The 21,453-nt window shown below is 48.7% G+C and overlaps 1 protein-coding gene across 1 annotated transcript in view; it reads left to right on the top strand.

Moving 5' to 3' along the window:
• The window catches only part of LOC118850951 (SCO-spondin-like), a 95,833-nt gene that overhangs the window by 41,538 nt on the left and 32,842 nt on the right, over positions 1-21,453 (top strand). Inside the window, 22 exon segments of the mRNA XM_036760562.1 lie at positions 260-439; positions 861-1,007; positions 5,147-5,317; positions 5,506-5,670; positions 7,721-7,900; positions 7,993-8,115; positions 8,316-8,445; positions 8,626-8,751; positions 9,215-9,306; positions 10,740-10,913; positions 11,359-11,523; positions 11,913-12,165; positions 13,540-13,586; positions 13,794-13,964; positions 14,479-14,610; positions 14,901-15,046; positions 15,843-15,937; positions 16,199-16,251; positions 16,607-16,813; positions 16,984-17,154; positions 17,318-17,397; positions 20,918-21,087. Of these exon segments, the coding sequence (XP_036616457.1) occupies positions 260-439; positions 861-1,007; positions 5,147-5,317; positions 5,506-5,670; positions 7,721-7,900; positions 7,993-8,115; positions 8,316-8,445; positions 8,626-8,751; positions 9,215-9,306; positions 10,740-10,913; positions 11,359-11,523; positions 11,913-12,165; positions 13,540-13,586; positions 13,794-13,964; positions 14,479-14,610; positions 14,901-15,046; positions 15,843-15,937; positions 16,199-16,251; positions 16,607-16,813; positions 16,984-17,154; positions 17,318-17,397; positions 20,918-21,087 (3,178 nt within the window).

The raw sequence follows: 21,453 nt of genomic DNA, 5'->3' as shown, positions 1-21,453 counted from the left end.
GTAAGACAGGTGGTATTGTTCTCCTTATTTTTACAGAGGAGGAAAATGAGAGAAGTTAAGTGAGTTGCCCAGGGTCACACCACTAAGTATTTTAGGTCAGATTTAAACTCAGGTCCTCCTGACTCCAGGCCACTGCTCTGTCCACTGAATCACCTAGTTGCCCCAGACCCATTGTCCCTCAGTTCCTTTCTTTCTGGTGTTCAAGCGTTCCCTTGCAGGGGTCCCAGCCCAGCTAAACTCTTATCTTTGCTTATCATAGGGACAGAACCGGGGCTCGGCCCCCTCCCAGGAGGCACGCTTCCAGCTTCTGAGTCTCCCTACCCGAGTACAAAGGAGCCGATGCTTGAGTCCCTCACCTCCTCATCAGCCCGGGCACAGAGTCTTCAGCCTCAAATTGCTGCGGTGACGGTGCTCACCCCGCATACTCTGCCCACCATGGGTAATAATAATCCCTTATGCTGGTATAGACATCATGGCCACAGCAGCTCAAGTTTGTATGATGTTTTCATGTTTAGATATGATCTCATTTGTTCCTCGCGATAAGTAGGTATGTAGACATGATTCCCGCTTTATAGATGAGGAAACCGAGTCTCTGAGAGAGTTAGCTGACTTGCCCAAAGTCTCACAGTTAGTAAATGGCAGAACCAAGACTGTAACTGGGATTTCCTGCCTCCTGATGCCAGGACCCCGTGCACTCCAACGTGATGAGGAGTGAGGGAGGTTGAGGATAGGGAGAGGCTGGGCACCTGACCCCACTGAGACCTGGGGCCCAGAGTGGTTGAAGGGAAGTGGTGATTAAAGGAGGGTGGGGCAAGTGGCCCCTGTTTCCAGAGTGAATGGGATCGACATGATGTCCACAGGTTCCAGCACTCCCCAGTGGTCACCCTTCCCCCGAGTGCTGTGCAGCCCAGACCAGGTTCCCTGTGAGTTCCTAGGTTGTGTGGACCCCACACAGGTGTGTGACGGGCAAGAGGACTGTCTTGATGGCTCTGATGAATTGCACTGTGGTAAGCATGGGGGACTGGGGTAAGGGGGTAAGGACTGGGGGTTAGGGACACGCAGAACATTTTTTTTTCCAAAACCTGGGTAGAAAATAATTTTTTTTCTCAAAACATGGGACCACATATCTGGTACTCAACTGTAAATTCCATGAAGGCAGGTACTGGGGCTTATCGGCACATAGTAGGCACTTGATAAATAATTATCGAGTGAATAAATACATTTGTAGGCTGGAGCAGATGTGAGAAAGAAGGTCAATTTTCATCTTTCAGAGAAAGGGAATGGTGAGTGATCCAGACTGGGTTGAGCTAGTTAGAGAAAAAGAAACTGAAGTGAAAGGGAGTTGGCCCACTGCAGCCCGGCGACGCTCATGATAATAATAATGACGATGATTACTAACATTTGCACAGTGCCTACTGTGTGCCAGGCACGTTATCATCATTATCTCCTTTGATCTTCACAACAACCCTGGCACCTAGGTGCTATTACTTTCCCCATTGTACAGGTGAGGAAACTGAGGCAAACTGAGGGTAAGTGACTTACCCAGGGTCACATAGCTAGTAAATGTTTAAGGCTGGATTTGAATTCTTCCTGACTGGCCCAGAACTCTACTCACTATTCATTCATTCAGCTATTTACTGAGCACCTGCTACTTGTAAGGTGTGCTATGCCATAGTAGATCCTGAGAGAGCCTGGAAAGTAAAAGGTATTGTTGGGGAAGCTGTCATAGAATAATAGACTCACAGGATGTTAGTTCTGGAAGGAACCAGAGACGTATGGTGAAAACAGCTCAGGATCTGAAATCAGAAGTCCAGTGACTGAATTCCTGGCTGTGTGACCTTGGTTAAGTCACTTTGACCCAACTCAGTTCCACATTTCCAAAGTGCTTCCTATGTGGTAGGCATTGGGTTAGCTTCTGGGGAGAAAAAGACAAAGTTGAAACAGTTCCTGCCCTCAAGGAGCTTCCGTTCTATTGAAGGGAACATAAAATGTAAATAGGGGCAGCTGGGTGGCATGGTGGATAGAGTACCAGCCCTGAAGTCAGGAGGACCTGAGTTCAAATAAGGCCTCCGACCCTTGACACTTACTAGCTGTGTGACCTTGGGCAAGTCACTTAACCCCAATTGCCTGCCCTCCTCCCCAAACAAATAAAAATGTAAATAGATGAACCACTAAATAGGATAGACAAAGACAGATGAGACATTTCAGCCTGAGCTTTAAAGGAAGTTAGGAACCCTCAGAGGCCAAGGGGAGAAAGGAGTCCAGTCCAGGTATAAAGAACAGATGGCTTGTGCAAAGACAGAAAGGAGGGAGAGAGACTGTCCTGTACAGGGAATAAACAGCCAGCTAGCAGGCCACAATGGAGAGTATGGGAAAGGGGCCTAAAATGAAATAGGACTAGAAAGGTAGGTGGAGAGCCTTCAGGTCTAGGCTAAGGATTTTGTATGTGATACTAGATGCTATTAAAGATTAAAGCTACTTTAATGGCTATTAAAGCATCGAAGAATTTCAAGTAAGGGAGTGACACGGACAGAGAATATCGACTTGGCAGTTATGTGGAAGATAGATTGGAAAAGGGAGAGCCTGGAAGCAGCAAGACTAATTAGGAGGCCATTGCAGTAGTCTAGTCCAGTGATAAGGGTCTAAACTCTGACACTCACTAGCTGTGTGACCTTGGGGAAGTCACTCAACCCTGACTGCCTCAGTTTCCTCATCTGTAAAATGAGCTGGAGAAGGAAATGACAAACCACTCCAGTGTCTTTGCCAAGAAAATCCCAAATGAGGTCACGGAGAGTTAGACACGACTGAAGAATGACTGAACAAATGTTTGTGAGTAGAGAGAGAGAAGGAGATGGATAGAAGCCAGAATCAACAATACTTGGCAACATTGCTTGGTAACTGATAGGCTCTGGGAAAGGGGGTCACAAAAAGTTGTGAATGACTCTAAGGTGTTAAATGGGTGAGCAGAAGAATGCTGGTGACCTCAAGAGAAATAGGAAAGTTTGGAGGAGGGACAAGTTTTGGGGAAAATAAAATAAATTTCATTTTGCAGATGTTGAGTTTGAGATGTCTAAGATCTGAGTGGAGATATCTAGTAAGCAACTGATGTGGGATTAAAATTCAGGAGAGAGATTCAGGTTAGTATATAGACCTGGGAGTCATCTACATAAGGATGATAATAGAGGTCACTAAAGGAGAGAGCGCCGGGCCTGGAGTCGGGAAGACCCGAGTTCAAAAGCAGCCTCAGACACTTACTAGCTGTGTGACCCTGGGCAAGTCACTCAACCCTGGCTGCCTCAGTTTCCTCATCTGTATAATGAGCTGGAGAAGGAAATGATAAACTATTCTGGTAACGCTGTCAAGAAAACCCCAAATGGGGTCACAAAGAGTCGGACACAACTGAACAACAAAAGGGTGTAGGGAGAATAGGAGAGGGTCCAGGACGAGCCTTGGTGGGGAGTAGGGGGGGCCACACTTGCAAGATGGGATCAGGATGTTGCTCCAGCAAAGAAGATGGAGGAGAGCAGGCAGACAGGTAGAAGGAGAATTAAAAAGACAAAGCAAACCAAACAACGTTAAAGAAGATGAGGAAGGAGAGAGCATCCAGGAAGTCAAGATATTGAAAGCTGCAGAGAGGTCCAAAAGCCATTGGAGTTAGCCCTTAACCCATTTCTGTTAACGTTGGAAAGGAGTTGAGATGAGCCATGGGGTCGGAAGCCAGATTGCAATAGATTGAGAAACAGGCAGGAAGCTTCTGACTCTACCTAAATCTTATGACTTTCATGGAACAATAGAAAAATGCTGCATTTGTTATAGTCAGAGGACCTGGCCTTGAATCTCAGCTCTGATACTTACTACCTGTGTGATCTTGGGCAAGTCTTCCTTTCTCTGGGCCAGCTGTCAAATGAGCAGTTGGACTAGATAGTTTCTTAAGTGGAAAACCTCTGATTATTTTAAATCCTAAGAGAAACTGAGGTCCTGAGAAGTCATAGCAACCAGGGCCCAGTGGATGGCAGCAGAGAGCCGTAAACCGAGTTACTGCTCAGGTTAAGAGCTTGCTTTCTTCAGTGGACAGAAGCCAGTTTAGGGCAGTGACCAAATGAAGTTACAGAGACAAGTTGTTTCTTAACAATGAGGGAGATCGAGTCTGAAGATAGGGCTTGGGGCTTCTAACGAGAGCAGAAGGGCAGGCCTGAAAGGCAGAGTTTGTATATGGAGGATGGAGCAAGCTGGAGTGTAAATCTGAGATGCTGCTACCTTTTCACCTTTGCTCTGCCTTTTCTGGTAACTTAAGAGGCTCAACCTTTCTGGACCCTTCTACCTGGGCTGGCTCTCCCAGGTGCCCAGAGACCGTCCAATCAGGAGAGGGGTTGCTGCATACAGCTTTCCTGATGATCGGCATCAGAAGGGCAGAGATGCTGCCCAGTCAGGGGAAGGGGTACGCAGAGCTTGTCCAAGAATTTGAGGGTTCAAGAAAAGCATATCCATGGGTGCTCTAAGGGATAAAAGAATGAGGGCCATGGAGAGCCTGGCCTGTCGTATATAATGGGTTCTTTTTTGTCCTGGTCCAAGGATTCTTCACTTTTTTGTGTGTGACATAAACCCATTGGCAGTCTGGTGAAACCCATGGACAGACTCAGAATAATTTAAAAAATAATTGAATTGAGTAATTTTAAATAACTGAAGGAAATATTGTACTTCAATGAGAAGTCAGTGAAAAAAATTTTTTTTCCATCCAAGTTTATGGATAGGCTGTGGAATCTATCCACTGATCTGTTGGGGGTCCATGGACCCCAGGTTAAGAACTCCTGTTCTAGCCCCTTAAAAAACACAATCAGAACTCTGAACACATCCAGAGTCGGTGTTGACCAAGAAAAATGTCATTCAATTTCCAAAGGTGTGCCTTCCTTTTTCATCTGTTCATTCACTCACTCATACACATACATAATTTGGCACATAGTAATGGAAAGGAATCTTGGAAGTTGGGCTGATCCTTAGTCAAGATAATTTTTCTGGAGAAGAGCAGGGTTCCTAGATCTTATTTCAGCCAGCCCCATGACTAACAGGTTGGAAATTTAGCTGAGGAGGTGGGGAGTATTAGCAAAAATGCAGATAACCAGTCTCCTCCACTTTGTTTCTTGGGCAGTGAGATCCTCACCTTTTGTGGTGCCCACGGCCATGCAGCCCACCTTGCCAGCCGTGGGGGCTGTCTGTTCCCCAAAGCAGTTGAGCTGCCGCAGTGGCGAGTGTCTCCCTGCTGACCGTCGCTGTGACCTGCACCCAGACTGCCAGGATGGCTCTGATGAAGACGACTGTGGTATGGGAACTCTTGGGCAGCCTGGCCTCTCTGAACCTGGGGTGGGGGGAGGGAGGGGTTAGCCCTGCTTAGATATCTCCTGGGTAGTTACCCTGGGCCCCAGTAAGTGCTGGACCTCTCCCTGATGCCTCTGTCCATAGGTCTTCTTCTTGGTTCTATGCTGTCCCTGTTTCTCTTCCACCCTTTAGTGGACTGCATGTTGGCGCCCTGGTCTGGCTGGAGCAGCTGTAGCAGAAGCTGTGGGTTGGGGGTGACTTTCCAGAGGAGGGCCCTGCTTCGTGCCCCGCTGCCTGGCGGTAGCTGTCCTCAAGAAGATTTCCAGAGTCGCTCCTGTTTCTTGCAGGCCTGCCCAGGTAATCTTGGTGTGTGGGTTCCTAGTAAGGAAATTCCTCTTCCCTGCAGGAAACCCTGGCAGTTGAGGAAGCCCAGGGTCATGACCCTCCCTCCACCCAGGATTCATGGAATTTGGGACTGGAAGGGAGCACAAACCCTCCAATTTACAGATAGAGAAACGGAGGTTCAGAGAGGGGGAATAACTTGGCCAAGGTCACCCAGATGACTCAGGATCCAGCATTTCACCATGGAAAATGTCTTTTTTAGGAGGCCCACTACACTGGGAATCCTGGAGGATTGGGCCCTTTGTAACACCACCACAACCCTTTTTCCTGGTCAACCTAATCTTGTGCTCTCAACAAGGACTTCCCATGGGGAATAGATATCTTTTTTCTTGTGGAGTCCAGGGAAAAGTCTTTTTAACCTTTCTTCATTTGCTGCTACCGCCAGAAATGACCACCAGAGGGCGCTGTGGTCTCGAAGCATTTCTAGAGATCAGCTCTCAGCCAACTTAGTCTTCTTTGCCTTTTATTGGCTTCCCTCCTCTCACCCTCCCAGCCCATCACAGGTTCCCCCCCCCAATATTTACTGTTGACAAAGAGGAGAATTGGGACTGAAACAAGAGGAGACCTGGCAAACTCTTATAGAATGTCTGCCTCCCACCCCTCCCCGGCCCCCTGCCCCCCCCCCCCCACTGGGCTCTTTTGTGAATTAAGGTCCCATTCTCCTGGATCCTAGAACTTCTCCAGACAACAACAAACATTTATTAATTGTCTGAGAGACAATCAGATGAGACTTGGCCCCTGCCCTCCTGGAGTCTATTAGGAACATAAACACACACTGACATAACTTAACACACATTACTTGGTAAATGGCTTAACATCCCTTTGAGGAGGTCTTTGGATCATAGTTTTAGATCATAAATACTGAGTAGCCCAATCCTTATAGATGGGAAAACCAGGTCCCTGAAAAAGCTTTGGACACTCATTTTTCTATCCTCTAAGAAGGATGAGTCTGCTGAATATTCTCAAGCCCCTACAGCCCTGGCCAAATAGAGACTCTAATGGGAAGAGAAGAAGACTTGGAATTGGGATGCCTGGATTTGAATTCCACTTTCTGGAATTTCACTGAGTAGCTAGGTGGAGCTGTAGTAGATAGAGCCCTGGGCCCCGAGTCACAAAGACTCATCTTCTTGAGTTCAAATCTAGCCTCAGACACTTACTGGATGTGTGACCCTGTCAAGTCACTTCACCCTGTTTGCCTCAGTTTCCTCATATGTAAAATAAGCTGGAGAAGGAGATGGCAAATCAAACCAGTATCCTTCCCAAGGAAACCCCAAATGGGGTCATGGAGAGTAGGACACAACTGAAAAATGACTCCGCAGAACTCTGGTATTTGTTATGAGTTGTGTGATGCTAGGCCAATCACTTCATGTTTTGAGCCTCACTTTCCCTGTCTGTAAAAACAACTATGCTTCCTACCTCATGAGGCTAATTGTGAAGAAAGTACTTGCCAACTTCAGGGAAATGCACGTGGGTAATAGGCAGCCTAGATGTTGATCCCAGGGTTGGTTTGTAGAGGAGTCCTGACTCTGCCTTTATTTACTTAAAATCTAGGGCCTCTCTGGCCTTGTGGCTGTGAGGGAGCATGCAGAGGTCAATGCTACTGACCCTGCTCTATTCAGGCTATCCAGATGGTCTCTCTCTTATCGTTCCGGGAGCTCAGTCGGGCCACCATTCAGAGCATTTCAGTGAGAGGGTTCCCTACCAACATCTGCCCTGTGGGCAGCATGAATGTGACTAGAGCCAGTGCCCACCCTTGGTGCTGCCCAACAGAATGCAGAGGTCAGAGGCTACAGGTGCAAATCCCAGCAGGCACCTGCCATCTCAGATGAGCTAGCATTTGTAAAGTGCTTTGCACAGTGTCTGGCACATAGTAGGTGCCATATAAATGCTTGTTCCTTTCACTTCTCTTCCCTTCTCTGAGCAGCTCCCTGCCCCCTCCCCCCACTCTGTCATACAAAGGGAATCTCCATCAGTTCCTGGTCCTGTCTTCCATTTTTTTCTGCAGTACCTGGTGCTTGGACTTCATGGGGCCTCTGGGGACCCTGCAGTGCATCCTGCGGGGGAGGCCAACAGAGACGCTGGCGTAGCTGCATGGATCCCCCACCCAAGAATGGTGGTGCCTCTTGCCCTGGAGCACCGGAAGAGAGCCTACCCTGTGGCCTGCAGCCCTGCAGTGGTGGTACAGGTACCAGGGGACAGCTGACTATGCTAGGAAGTTTGGGCAGCTGGGGTTACTTCAGTGTTTGTTCCCTGATTCCATAACCATCTCCCTCCTAGATTGTGGCCCAGACCTTGTGTATGTGAGCACTGAGCAGTGCCAGCAGGGCCTGGTGCCCCAGTGCCCACCCTCCTGCCAGGATCCTGAAGCCAAGAGGAACTGCAGCGCACACTGTATGGAGGGTAAGATGGGCCTGCCTAGCCAAGGGAGTAGGCAAGGTTAACGTAGACATCCAGACTTTAGCTGGCTGCTTGGAGCTGACCTAACCCCTCCCACCCTATTCCCTTTCTACCTTCAAATTCTTTGGTCCTCTCTTCCCCTATTTTATCAATTCCCTCAGTTTGATACCTCTCCCATTTTTGATCATTTCCCTTACCCCTAGGTTGCCGATGCCCCCCCGGACTCCTTCTCCATGATGCCCAGTGCCTGACACTTTCCCAGTGCCCCTGTCTAGTGGGCACAGAGATCAAGCCTCCCAGAGAGTCCTTTCTTCTGGACAACTGCAGCCAATGGTGAGTGTGGACTTAGCTGTGAGCACCCATCCTAAGGAGCACAGAAGAAGGCACCATATGGGCTTGGGTAGGGACAGGGCCAAGGTTGGCATCTCCCAGTCCTGGATGAGGGAAATTCTATCACCCATACTTCTCCTCTACCTTCTTCCTATTTCTGACTCCTCTGCCTTCTCCCTTTAGTGTGTGTGAAGATGGAACTCTTCATTGTGAAGCAGGGGACTGTCCTGTGCCCTGTGGCTGGTCAGCATGGTCCTCTTGGGGCCCCTGTGACCACTCCTGTGGCCCTGGAACCCAGGCCAGGTTCAGGTATGTGTGTTTGTATGTGGAGGGGAGGTGGGGTGGAAAATAGGGATAGGGAAAGAAGATTAATGGGGGGGAGGAAGAAGAAGGAGAGTAAATGGAAGGAAGTGAAGGGACAAAGTGAAATTAGAGTGGAGGAAGGGAGAGCTGAGAGCAGCGGAGAAGAGGAGTGTGGGTCAAAGTGAGGAGGGAAGAGTGGGTTGGGGCAGGAATAGAGTACAGTGGTGGTTGGAAGGGGAGGGTTGAAAAGGGGAGGAGAGACTGGTAGGAAGGAGAAGGATAGAGAACTGGGCTGGAGGGGATGTGAGGGGAAATTAGGGGTGTGGGGAGGGAAAGGACCTCTGACCTCAGCCGAGCAGAGGACTGGAAAGGTCACGAAGACACAAAAGGTAGGAGGTGGGGAGAGAAGACAGGAGAATGCCCCTGGTGGTGCTGTGGACTTTCCTCTTCCCTCTTCCTCTCTATTCAGGTCTCCTTCCAATCCAGCGGCAGCTTCTGGAGGTGCCCCTTGTGAGGGAAACGGGCAGGAAGTTCAGGCCTGTCACACAGAATGTGGTGCTGGTAAAGTCAGGGGATGGGGATAGAGCACAATCACATTTTTATGGCACGGCACTATTCCATTACACTCATAGGCCACAATTTGTCCAGCCTTGCCCCCACGGACGGACCCCTTCCTTGTTTCCTGTTTTTTGCTAGAACAGGAAGAGCTACTACAAATATTCTGGTAATAGGGGTTCCAGTACTCTTTCCATTATACTATGTTGCCTCAGAGATTAGTGGAGAGAGACAGACAAGGTGGAAAGTGCTTGGGAGGATACGGCCAGGTTCCAGGGCTGAGGGCGCCTGGATCCGAACTAGGGCCATGAAAGGAAAGAGCAGTTTTGAGTGAGGGTTTGAAGGACTTGGTGACTGAGCAGATGTGGGGGATGAGGGAGAGGGTGGAGCCAAGGAGGACAGGGAGGTCCTGAGCTTGGGACCATGGCAGCCTCCTTGACAGCGCTAAGAAGGTGGGAGGAGGAGAAGTTCTAGGGGAAAGGGAGACAAGCGTGGTTTTGGTTAAGTTGGGTTTAAGGTGCTGGTGGGACATTTTAGGGGGAGGTAGAGCAGGAGGGAATATCTACCTGGGATGGGAATTGAGCTTCTGGAACTCAGAGTTAGGGGATCACCTGCATGGAGGTGACAGCTGGAGTCCTAAGAATGATTGAGGTGGCCCGTAACAGGAATAGGGGAGGGGGACAGGATCTCGATTTCATTGGTGCTGGGAACTCCTGATGAGGAGACCCTCTCTGCCAATGCAGACCAGCATCTTTTCTAACTTGCTGGCACAATGCATAGCATGCTGGGCCTAGAATCAAGATTTGAGTTCAAATACGGACTCAGACACCAGCTGTGTGACCTTGGGTAAGTCACTTAACCGCTCTCTGCCTCAGTTTCCTCAACTGCAAAATGGGGGGTAATAATAGCAGCTACCTCAGATGTTGTTGTGAGGATCCAATGAGATGATATTTGTAAGTCACTTAGCACAGCGTTCAGCACACAGTAGGTGCTTAATAAACGCTTGTTTCCTTTCTTCCACCACTTACAGCTTTAGAGAGTTTCTGGGACGTGGAGAGATTAAGTGACTTGTCCAGGGTCACACAGCTGGTATATGGGAGAGGCATCACTTGAACTCGGGGCTTCCTAGCTTAGAGACTGGCTCTCCCTCCACTGTACCATCCGTGCTGCCCTGCAGTCACAGTAGCCGCCTCTTGTAGAGTTGCCTTAAGGTTTATGAAGTATTTTGCCTCCATGACTTCATTTGATGGCCAGGGGAGAGAAGAGCAGACCGCCGAGGACGGAGGCTGAAGGAATGTCCCCTCCGGTTCTCCTGACCTTCTTCGACTTTCCCTCGATCCTGGAGATCGCTGAAGCTTTCTCTAAGCATCCCACGCCCTCTCCCTCTCCACCTTCCCTTGACTCTCCTCACCACGGTCCTCCTCCTCTTTTCTCCACAGAGCTTCTGGGCTGGACTCCCTGGACACCCTGGTCCCCTTGCTCCCAAAGCTGCTCTGCCCTGGGAGGACCCCCCATCTGGCGACACCGTTCTCGCCTCTGCCCCAGGTCTGAGGGGGTGGTTTGCTCTGGGGAGTCCTCACAAGAAGAGCTCTGCAGGCTTCCTGCATGTCCAGGTGCTTGATTATGTCCTAGGTGGAGGGATGGGCAGGGGACAGAAGAGGAGACTTGGTCTGATGGGAGAAAGATATGGGGGAGGGGGTGCTGATCCTTAGGGGCTGACTCCTAGGCAGGGTCGGCACATGGCAGCCACACTCCCTGGCCAGGGAAGGTCTCCCAATCATTGTGTTCAGAATCCCTCTCACTCTGTGTCCCTGGGGAACCCTGGGGCCAAGGTCAGGATCCTACCGGTCCACACCTGCTGCTTCCATCTTCAGAGGGGACAGGGTCATGGTGGGAAGAGAGGGAAGGAGTCCTGACTCTCCAGGATTGCCCTCCTCCTTTCTGTGTGTCCATTCTATTGTTTCTACATCCTTCTGCTTGTTTTTGTCCAAAACACTGGAGTCTTTCCTGTATCTCTGCTTATGTCCTCTCTGGGTGTAACCTTTTCCTTTCTGACAGTGTCTAGTATTTGGACACCTTGGGCACCATGGTCCTCCTGCTCAGCTGACTGTGATGGGGGCATTCAAACCCGTGGGCGCAGGTGCTCTGGCTCAGTTTCTGGGAGTACTGAGTGCCAGGGGCCTCATAGCCAGACCCGAGACTGCCACACCCACCCCTGCTCAGGTATGGAAACCTTACCTTTTTCTCAGCCTTTCCCATCCCCCCACCATGGTCACACCTAGCCTAGCAAACATACCAACACAGACATTTCCTATAGCATCATTCTCTTGCCCCCTGTTCAGATGGATTGCCACTGTCTACTCCCTAATTTTTGGGCAGATGTTTTGTCCAGCAAAATAAGAAGCTATCCCAATTTTTTTCAACTCTTCCTTGAGAGGAAACCATATGGGACCATTTTCAAGGGGCTTGGCAATAGGGTTAAATGTCCAAGGGCTCAAGCCCTTGGGAAAAGCCAGAAGATCATGTCCCCTCCCTTAAGGCACAGGCCCCAGTGCCCTCTGATAGGGTCCTGATAGGGGGTAACCTTCTTTTTCTCTCTTGTTTCATGCTAGCCCATTGTCCGGAGGGCATGGTATTCCACTCCAAGGAGCAATGTCAGCAGGAGGGAGGGCCATGCCCACGGCTGTGCTTGGCACAGGATCCAGGTGTAGAATGCATGGGCACCTGTGACCCTGGCTGTACCTGCCCTCCTGGCTTCTTCCTGCACAACACCAGCTGTATGCCCCTTAACCAGTGCCCCTGCCAGCTTCATGGGCAACTCTATCCACCTGGGGCTATGGCCCGCCTGGACTCCTGCAACAATTGGTAGGTTACTACTGGCCAGAGCCAGTAAGGCATTGAAGGGTAGGCATCAGGAGATGGTGAAGGGCAGGGTCTCAAAAAGCAGGTTAGGTAATGTAGGAGTGTAAAGGCTATACCCCAGGACTGTAGGCCAGGATGAATCAATTTAGGTCCCCTGGAGATTCCAGAACCAATCCAAAGGATCCTTTTCTTTGGCCCAAGGCTTTTTTTCTTTTACTACTTTCTAATGATCACTGATCACTGAACTCTTAAGTCAAGGTAAGGAGCCTCCTGGCCCTCCCTGTGTGGGTCCTACTTGGATTCCTAGGTCAGACATCTGCTGCAGTCATTCCCAATTGCCTCTACCCTCTTCCTTTGCTGCCGCTATTGTCATAGAGAGATGCCTGATTCCAGGCGCTTTCCTTTCAGACCCAGGATGATACACGCTACCCCAAAACCACATGTGTGCACCACGGGGGGCTTATTTACAGGGGAAAAAGAATGTGAAAGTTCAGAAATAATATACCAGGATAGGTCATTGGAAGTGTGAATGGGGGGAAATTATCCAGTCTCTTAAATAATTGTCCGGTGTCCTTAAGTTCTTCTAAAATAGGAGTCTTTAATCTTTCTTGTGTCCTGGACACCTTCCCCGCCCCAGGCATTCTGGTGAAGCCTCTGAACTCCTCAGAATAATGTTTTTAAAAATAAGTAAAATACATAGGACTATAAAGGAACCAGATTATATTGAAAGAGTGATCAAAATGTTTTTAAGTTCATGGATCACAGGTTCAGAATCCCCATTAAAGCTTTCTTTTTAGATGCTGTTTCCCCAGATGGTCCTAGGTTGGTGTGTGATCCAAGATACATCTGTTTCTTCTTTCCATCTCCCCCTTGCCCATGAAGAGATGACATCTTCTACACCAGAAAATGAGCCTAACCCTGTTAAAAGTTTCAGCTGTTTGGGTGTTCCTGCATGGAACTCATTGGTCCATTCTCCAATCCTCCACAGCCCTCTTAGCCAAACAGAATGTTTCCTAATTGTAACACAGGATTTGTAATGTCCCCCCATTCCTACTGCAATTCCCTGCCCCACCTAGGGAAGATAAGGAAATAGAAGTAGGTAAATATGACAGTTTTTCCATGACCTAAAAAATCAGAATTCAACACACAATTTAACCTCAAATTGTACAGAGAACAATCTGTTTCCTTTCAATTGGCTGAGAGGTGAACAAGGCATGGGCTGCTAGATCTGTCTAGGCTGTTACTCTTCCCACACCTTCAGTGGGTCAGACACCTTTTAGGTATTAATTTGGAGAAGGGGGAGGGAAGGGAAGGGAATAAGCATTTCTTTGCGGCTGGGCTGGGTCTCACTTATCCTCCTTTCTCTTCCTTCTCTAGCACATGCATCTCTGGAGAGATGGAGTGCAGCTCTGAGTCTTGCCCAGGTACCTTTGTGTCTCCTATGTTTGCTGTTGAGGCAGAGGTGGGGTGGGTCCTAAATGGTGAACAAAGAAAGCTGGCCCAGACCCTGCCATGTTTAAAGTGTCACATACACCCCTCCCCCAGCTTCTTTAAGAGTATGGTGGTTATTGAAGGTTTGGGGCTGGAATAGGGGAGGGGGAATATGACTCTTGATCTACCTGCCCTGACAGTGGCTTGTGGATGGAGCCCCTGGACCGCATGGAGTCCTTGTAGCCGAAGTTGTAATGTGGGCATACGACGACGTTTCCGGGCAGGCACAGCACCCCCTGCTGCCTTTGGAGGTGCTGAGTGCGAGGGTCCCAGTGTAGAGGTTGAATTCTGCAGCCTGCAGCCATGTCGTGGTGAGAGAGAGGCCTGGAACCCTATGATATGTTCCCCAGGAGGCACTCCCTTCTCAAGATTTTCTTAGATTTCCCTCAAGACATCCTCAAGAAATTCCCCCAATGGATCTACCATAGACACTCCAGGATAGACACTGAAAGTTCTTTCAAATGCTTTGAGAGTTTATGTCTTATAAGAGACCTATCTAAGAGGCCTGCTTTAGAAGAGAGAAAATGGGGGATAAGTGACTTCACTTTTGGGCCTCATTTTTATCATCTGTGAAATAAACACATTAGATTGTGCGATCTTTAAAGTCTCGTACAACTCTAAATCTTATTACATCATGTTACATCTATGACCTCTGGAGGGATTCCCCCTGAGAAATTGGGAGGTGACCTGAAGGTATTTGTGTGGGATCTGTGATGTAACGGTAGTGAGCCCTTGCTGTCTAGGTAGGGGGTGAGGTGAATCACCTCAGGAATAAGTAAGTCACATTCTGGGGGAATGCTGGAATGATTCGCATCCCATCTCTAGGCCCTGGTATGGAATGGGGTCCATGGTCTCCCTGCTCTGTACCCTGTGGTGGGGGCTACAGGAATCGGACCAGAGGCAACACCCCCCATAGCCCGATTGACTTCTCCACCTGTGGTCTGCAGCCTTGTACTGGTGATTATGGCTTTTTTTCAGTGGCATTCCCTCCCCGCAGGTTGAAGGGTTGGAGAGTTGGGTCACTATTACTACCAGAATAATTCCCTCTTCCCCCTGGACATATCCCTCATCACCATCTAGGTGAGACCCCTCCATTTCTGTAGTCATACCAGGCCTCTCTTTCCATCTCAAAAGCTTGGCACATTCCTTAGGTAGAGGGGCCCTGGAGGGAGAGATGATAGATTTAATTCAATTCAATACAATTTGTGGAAAGACTGAGTCTGGACTTACTAGTTTTGTGTCCCCAGGACCAGTACCTGGAGTATGTCCACAGGGGAAGCAATGGCATGATTGTGCTGAGGGCCCAGCTACCTGTGCAGAGCTCAGTGCCCAGGAAAATACCAATGGAACCTGCCACCCTGGCTGCTATTGTCCCCTTGGGGCCCTCTTGCTGGTGAGTACCCGAAACAGGGAAGGGGAAAGGAGGAGAGACCAATGGCACTGGAGGTGGGGCAGAGCTGAGCTGCTAAAGGTAGAGGGGTAAGGGGCAGCGTGGAATAGTGGAAAGATCACTGGGCTAGGAATGAGAAGACCCGAGTTCTAATCTAGACTCTGCTACAACTAGCTGCATATCACGGAACAAGTGACTTAATCTCCCTGGAGGCTACCTTATCTGTAAAATGAGATAGCTAGAATAAAATAAACAAACAAATAAATAAATATTTAAAAAATATAGATAGACAAATGTTTGCTAAGGCTCTTTGCAGTTTTAAAATAGTTCTTTGATTCCAAGTTGTCAACACATATGTGCTAAGCCGTGGGTTTGGATCTCTAGGGAAGACAAGGCGAGGAAAGGACAGGTGGTCTGCATCTTTGAGGAGTTTCTGTTGAATCTTTGAGAACCTTAAGCAGTTTATATCGAATCTACATGAAGTAGTTATGGTATAGTAGAAGGTAGTAGATAGATCCTTGTGAGCTGGAGTTGGTCACGGAAGGCTTCCTGGAGGGAGTGGGACCTGAAGCAAGATGGATTTGGAGAGATGGAGGTGGCAAGAACTTAGATATGATCTGAAGGTGCTGGGGGCATAGGGGAGGGCAGAGCTGAGATGGGTGTGGTAGGGGAATTTAGGTGGGTTAGAGACCAAGGGCCAGGCAGTTCTGGGGGGCACAGAGCCATTAGAGAAATGGAATGAAGATAGGTCATGCTAAACCAGAAGTCAGGAAGGTGCCAATGAGCCTATTTATTTCAGAACAACATATGTGTGCCTCGCCAGGATTGCCCTTGCACCTATGGTGGGCATCTTTACCCCGCTGGCAGCATTGTCCTCCAGCCCTGTGAGAATTGGTGAGGCCTCTATTTCTCTCTGTCCGTGACCCATTGAGGACTCATTTCCTCAATCTCTCTCTCTTTCTGCTGCCAAAGACATCACATCAAAGGCAGGGGGTGGGCATAGGGCTTGGCTAGTGACTGGGCTAGATGGCTCATGGCTGAGCAGAGAAACCTTGGTTTCTCCCATATGGGCCTATCATACTTCTTCAGGATCTCGAATGAGTTTGCCCTGTCTTCCTATTCCCTCCTCTCATTTTACTCCCTTTCTCCTCCCAGCTCCTGTGTCTCTGGGCTCATCACCAACTGTACCTCCCGGCCATGTGAAGAAGGCAAGCACACTCCCTCTCCACTGCCACTATGGGGGGTGGGGAGGGAATGGAAGATGTTAAAAGGAGGCAATTGGGCAGAGGAGCTCTAACATTCTGTAGCGTCCTCTAGCTCTGACATTCCTTGAAGCTTAGATTCTAAAGGTGGGACCATAATCAGTCAGTTAGTCAATAAACATTTATTAAGTGGCTCCCATGTGCCAGGAATTACGTTGAACACTGGAAGCACCCATGGAGTTGGGACGGTTTAATAGTGACAGAGGCTGAGAAATGAAATATCTGGTTTTTGTCCAGAAGATATTCTTAGTGTCTTTGCTCCACCATTGCCACTAAAGCCAATGCCCTCTTTCCTCACCAGATCAGGCCATGTGGTCACCGTGGACCCCCTGGAGTGAGTGCTCAGCCTCTTGTGGTCCTGCCCGCCGTCACAGGCATCGTTTCTGCCCCAGGTCTCCCCACCTGAAATCCTCCAATGTCATGCTTCTTATCTCAATAACTTCCCTCCCCTTTCTTTGCCATGGGCCAGAGGCTGAAGAGGAGCCCTGCGTCTTGTCCCCCTGTGACCGTAAGTGCCCTTTTATTCTGATCTAGGCCTGGTGTCTACTGTGTTCCTTCCTGAACCCTTTATCCTGTGCCTTTGCTGGCCCTAATTAATCCTCCCTGTGTCCCAGCTGAGCCCCTTCCTTCTGGCTCCCAATTTCTCTAAGCTTTCCCCTCTGTTCTCCACCCTCCCAGGTTCAGGAGGCTGGGGCCCATGGGGCCCATGGTCAGCCTGCAGTAGGACCTGTGGGGGAGGCCTTCGGAGCCGGACACGGCTCTGTGACCAACCTCTGCCTCAGGGTCTGGGTGACTACTGTGAGGGGCCTCGTGCTCAGGGGGAGGCCTGCCAGGCACTGCCGTGTCCAGGTACCTATCTAATCCTGGGGGAGGGATGGAAAAGACCTGGGAAGGATTGTCTATCAGGCTGAAGAAGGGGAGAGGACTGGGAGCCTGTAGAGGGAGGGAGCTAGAGAGGAAGAAGAACTGAATGAAGGCTAGAGGGGCTTCCTGACTTCTCCTATATCCTTAGGGTCCAACTGCAGTGCTATCCCTGGTGCTGAATTCAGTCACTGTGGCCCACCTTGCCCCAGGTCCTGTGATGACCTTGCGGTGAGTCGGGGTTCCTGCCTACCCCACTGCCCCTGCTCTTCTTCTTCAGGCTCTCACCCCTGCCTTGGGGAGCTCTCACGTTCTTAGGACCTGAATGTGGTGAAACCTGCTCATTCCTGGCTTTCTGGACTTCCCTTGATGCTCTTCTTTATCATTACTACTCCGCGTTCTTTCTTGCTCCCAAGAAACTGCCTCTGAGGTCTCTGCCTTCCTGTCCTTACTAGTTCAGCTCTCACCTACCAGGCCCAGTGTAGTCTAGATGAGCAAGGCGATGAAATCAACTCACATTTATAAAGGATTTTTTAAGGTTTACAAAGTCCTGGACTATTCTTACCACAACTGTGTGAGGTTGGCTGTGCAAATATTACAATTCCCATTTTACAGATAATGAAATCAAAGGTCAAATGACTTACTTATGGTCACACAGCTAGGAATGACTGGAACTGAGATTGGAGACCAGGTCTCTTCACTCTAAGCCCCAAGGTGGGACACACGAGCTGAGAGATTTGGGAGACGGAGATTTATTCAGATGCGTCTGAATTAACATCAGACAATTCAAAGGACTGTGAGATCATAGCTTTAGAGCTAGAGAGTAACACATGGGTCATCCAGTCCAACCCCTCATTTTACAGATGAGGAAACTGAGACCCAGAGTGGCAAGTGACTTGGCAAATAGGCACACAGCTAACAAACCCCGCTCTTCTCATCTCTGCACCTAGTGCCCTATCTACAACACCATGCTGCCTCTCAGACTCATAGCTTAGGGTTCCAAACAGCTCTAACAGCCTTGTCAGACCAGGGATCAGCCTTTGTGGACATTGCTTGTCTGCATCATCCCTCAGTTCCTCCTCCATCATGAGCACTCATTCACAGTCAGTCATATGGTTATATAACTTGACCCGGTGAAAAAAGTCAGCATGAGGAGTCACCTGGGAAAAGATGGGCATTCCATTTCTCTTCTCCTACTACCCTTAAGCAGCCAGATGGACTCAAGCCAGCCTGACGGTCAGATTGATCTGGAAAGAACCCTAGCGATCTTTTGGATTGGGAGTGAGGTCTGTGCCTTCCATTTACATGATATATATTTTGTATATGCATGTTGTCTCCCCATTAGAACATGAATTCCTTGAGGACAGGGCCTGTGTTTTGCCTTTCTTTGTACCCCCTAGTTCTTAGTAGAGTGCCTGGCACATTTTTGTTGTTGTCCAGTTGTTTCAGTCGTGTCCAACTTTTCTTGATCCCATTTGGGGTTTTCTTGGGAAAGATATTGGAGTGGTTTGCCTTTTCCTTCTCCAGCTTATTTTACAGATGAGGAAAATGAGGCAAACAGAATTAAGTGCTTTGCTCAGGGTCACACAGCTAGTAAGTGTCTGAGGCTGGATTTGAACTCTGATCTTCCTGACTCCAGGCCTGGCACTCTGTCCACTCTGCCACCCACCTGTCCTACTATGTGCCTGGCACATAGTAGGCACTTAATAAATGTTGTTGACTGACTTTGGTCCCACCTTAGAGCTCTTGTTACAACTTCAAGGAAAAACTGTGGGCTCTCAAAGTGCTCAGGGGTGGTCAATAGTTGTGAAAGAAATTGGATCCTTTTGGATTTACATACCTTAGTTGATCAGAACTGCCTAAAGACATTTCAGCATCCACCCAATGCAGAACTCCTTTCCTAGCCCTGTGATAAGGGTGCAGAGGCAGTGTGGTACAGTAGATAGAGGTTGAGTCAGGGAGATGTAGGTTCAGAGCATGCCTCTGGCACTTAGCTAGGCTGATCATAGGCAAGTCAGGTAGGTTTTCTAAATCTCAAGTCCCACATCTGCAAACTGGAGACAACAGTGCTTGGTAGAGCTACTTCACTGGGTTGTTATGTGTCTCAAATGAGATAATGTTATGAATATGAACATGCCAGGTGTTATTCTCCCACAAGGTCCACCTAGACCCCCCCCCTCTGCTTTTCGCAGCCAAATGATCCTTCCCTCTTTGGGATCCTCTCCAGCTTCCTACTGAAACCATCAGCACAGCTCTCTCACTGTTCTGGCCTTTGCTTCTTCCTAGGTCCCAAGTTCACTGGCTTTTGGATTGAAAACTGCCCTGTTGGTCCACACACATACCTCTTCAGCAGAAGCTGGTGACCTTCCCCAGCTATCATGCTAGGAAACCCTGCCCTTCGGCTCTCTGCTCTTAGCTTAATTTCCTTAACTGCAAAATGAAAAGGTTGGATTGTATGATCTCGAAGGCCCTTTCCAGCTCTATGTCCTTGTGAGGTTTGTTTTTTGATAAAGGACCTCTGGTCTCCCCATTGAAGAAATCCTTACTCTCTGTCCAACTGCCATTCTCCCTGGCTCATCTCTTGAAATGGAGAAACATTCTCTCCCATTTACTATTCTAATTATTTCTCTTCTTAAAAAGCCAGGGAAGCTTACTTGTTTTCCTTTTTAAAAATCCCAAGCCTGTGGCCAGTGAAGGAATGTTTTGCTTGACTTCGCATGTTTGTAATGAGGACCTTGCTTTCTCAGGGTGGTGGTGGGGAGGTGGGAGGGAGAGAATATAGGCCTGAAAACAAAATTCAATGAAGAAACACCCCACCCCAAGCTTATTCAGCAAAGAGAACATAATTTATTTTTTATTTTAAAAAATGTATTGATGCCTTTTGATTTTCTATCACATTAATTTCTGAATATATCCTTCCCTCTTCCTGTCTTGTGAGTCTTCTCTTTCAATAAAGATTAAAAAAGAAAAAGTTTAAAAAAACACTTAACAAAGTCAACCAGCACTTTGACTACATCTGGCAATATGGAGTAAGCATAGAGATGTGTTTTGTTGTAGAGTAACACTGTGTTTAGTAGGTAGAGGTTTGGAGTCAGGAAGACTTGGATTTGGTCCTGCCTCTGACGCATGCTGTCTGGGTGACCTTGGACCTGTCACTTAATCAATCTCTTCGTTTCTCACACAGCTTCTTAAGATTACAAGGTTATATTCAGTCATATTTGATTCTTTGTGACTCTGGACCATACTGTCCATGGGGTTTTTGGGCAAAGATATTGGAGTGGTTTGTTATTTACTTCTCTGGTGGATTAGGGCAAACAGAGGTTAAGTGACTTGCCCAGGGTCACACAGCTAGTATCTGAGACCAGGTTTGAACTTTGGTATTCCAGACTCCAGGCCCAATGCTATATCTTTTGAGCTATCTTGTTGCCCAAAATTACAAGGTACAGACCCAATGTGCTTTGGCAGGGGGCATTTCTACACTGGGAATTCCCCATACCATGAAATCACAGGTTCCCCTATCCCCTACCAAAACCTTTCCCCCTCTTCTTTCTCCATTCTCCTTTCTCTTCTTCTTGCTTTTCTTCCCATCTTCTCACACCCCCATTCATCACCAATGACTCCTCCACCTGTCTCCATGACCAGCTCCTAGCCCATGCCTGTGTTTGCCTTCATGCCCTTTGCCTCTCACCATTCTCCTTCCCCCTCCCTGTGTTCCTGCTGACCCAGGACCTCTTCGATCTTATGCCCGCAGCACTGTGTGTGGCACTGTCACCCGGGCTGTTACTGCCCTCGGGGCCAGGTGCTGAGCATGGATGGGACTGCCTGCGTGGATCCAAGCTACTGTGGCTGCCTTGACCTGCTGACAGGGAAGCGGCATCAACTGGGCTCCACATTGACGCGACCCGATGGCTGCAATGAGTGGTGAGGGACGGGGCACGGGCCAGGAGGAGACCAGGGTTAACATTAAGTCCCATCTCACAGAAGACATTAGTTCTGTGTAGAACTAGATCTTTCAAAGCTGTTCCACGTCTAATTTATCTCATTTGATGGTCAAAACAACCCCGTGTGGTTATTATTCCCATTGACACAAGAAGACACTGAGATTTGTAGGAGGTAAGTGACTTTCCCAAGGTCACACAGTGAGGTAGTGGGGAGGCCAAATAACTCATTTATTTGTATTTTTAAATGAGGAGTGGGAGGGAATGTCACATATTTTCTGATACTGGAAAATATGTCATTTCTAGATATAGCCACGTGGTGGTGCAATTTATTGGTTTTTTTTCCCAG

Source organism: Trichosurus vulpecula, chromosome 5 (genome assembly GCF_011100635.1).
Source record: "Trichosurus vulpecula isolate mTriVul1 chromosome 5, mTriVul1.pri, whole genome shotgun sequence".
Lineage (NCBI taxonomy): Eukaryota > Metazoa > Chordata > Mammalia > Diprotodontia > Phalangeridae > Trichosurus > Trichosurus vulpecula.
Note: the sequence above shows the minus strand (reverse complement) of the source record. Positions and strands in the feature narration are given on the sequence as shown.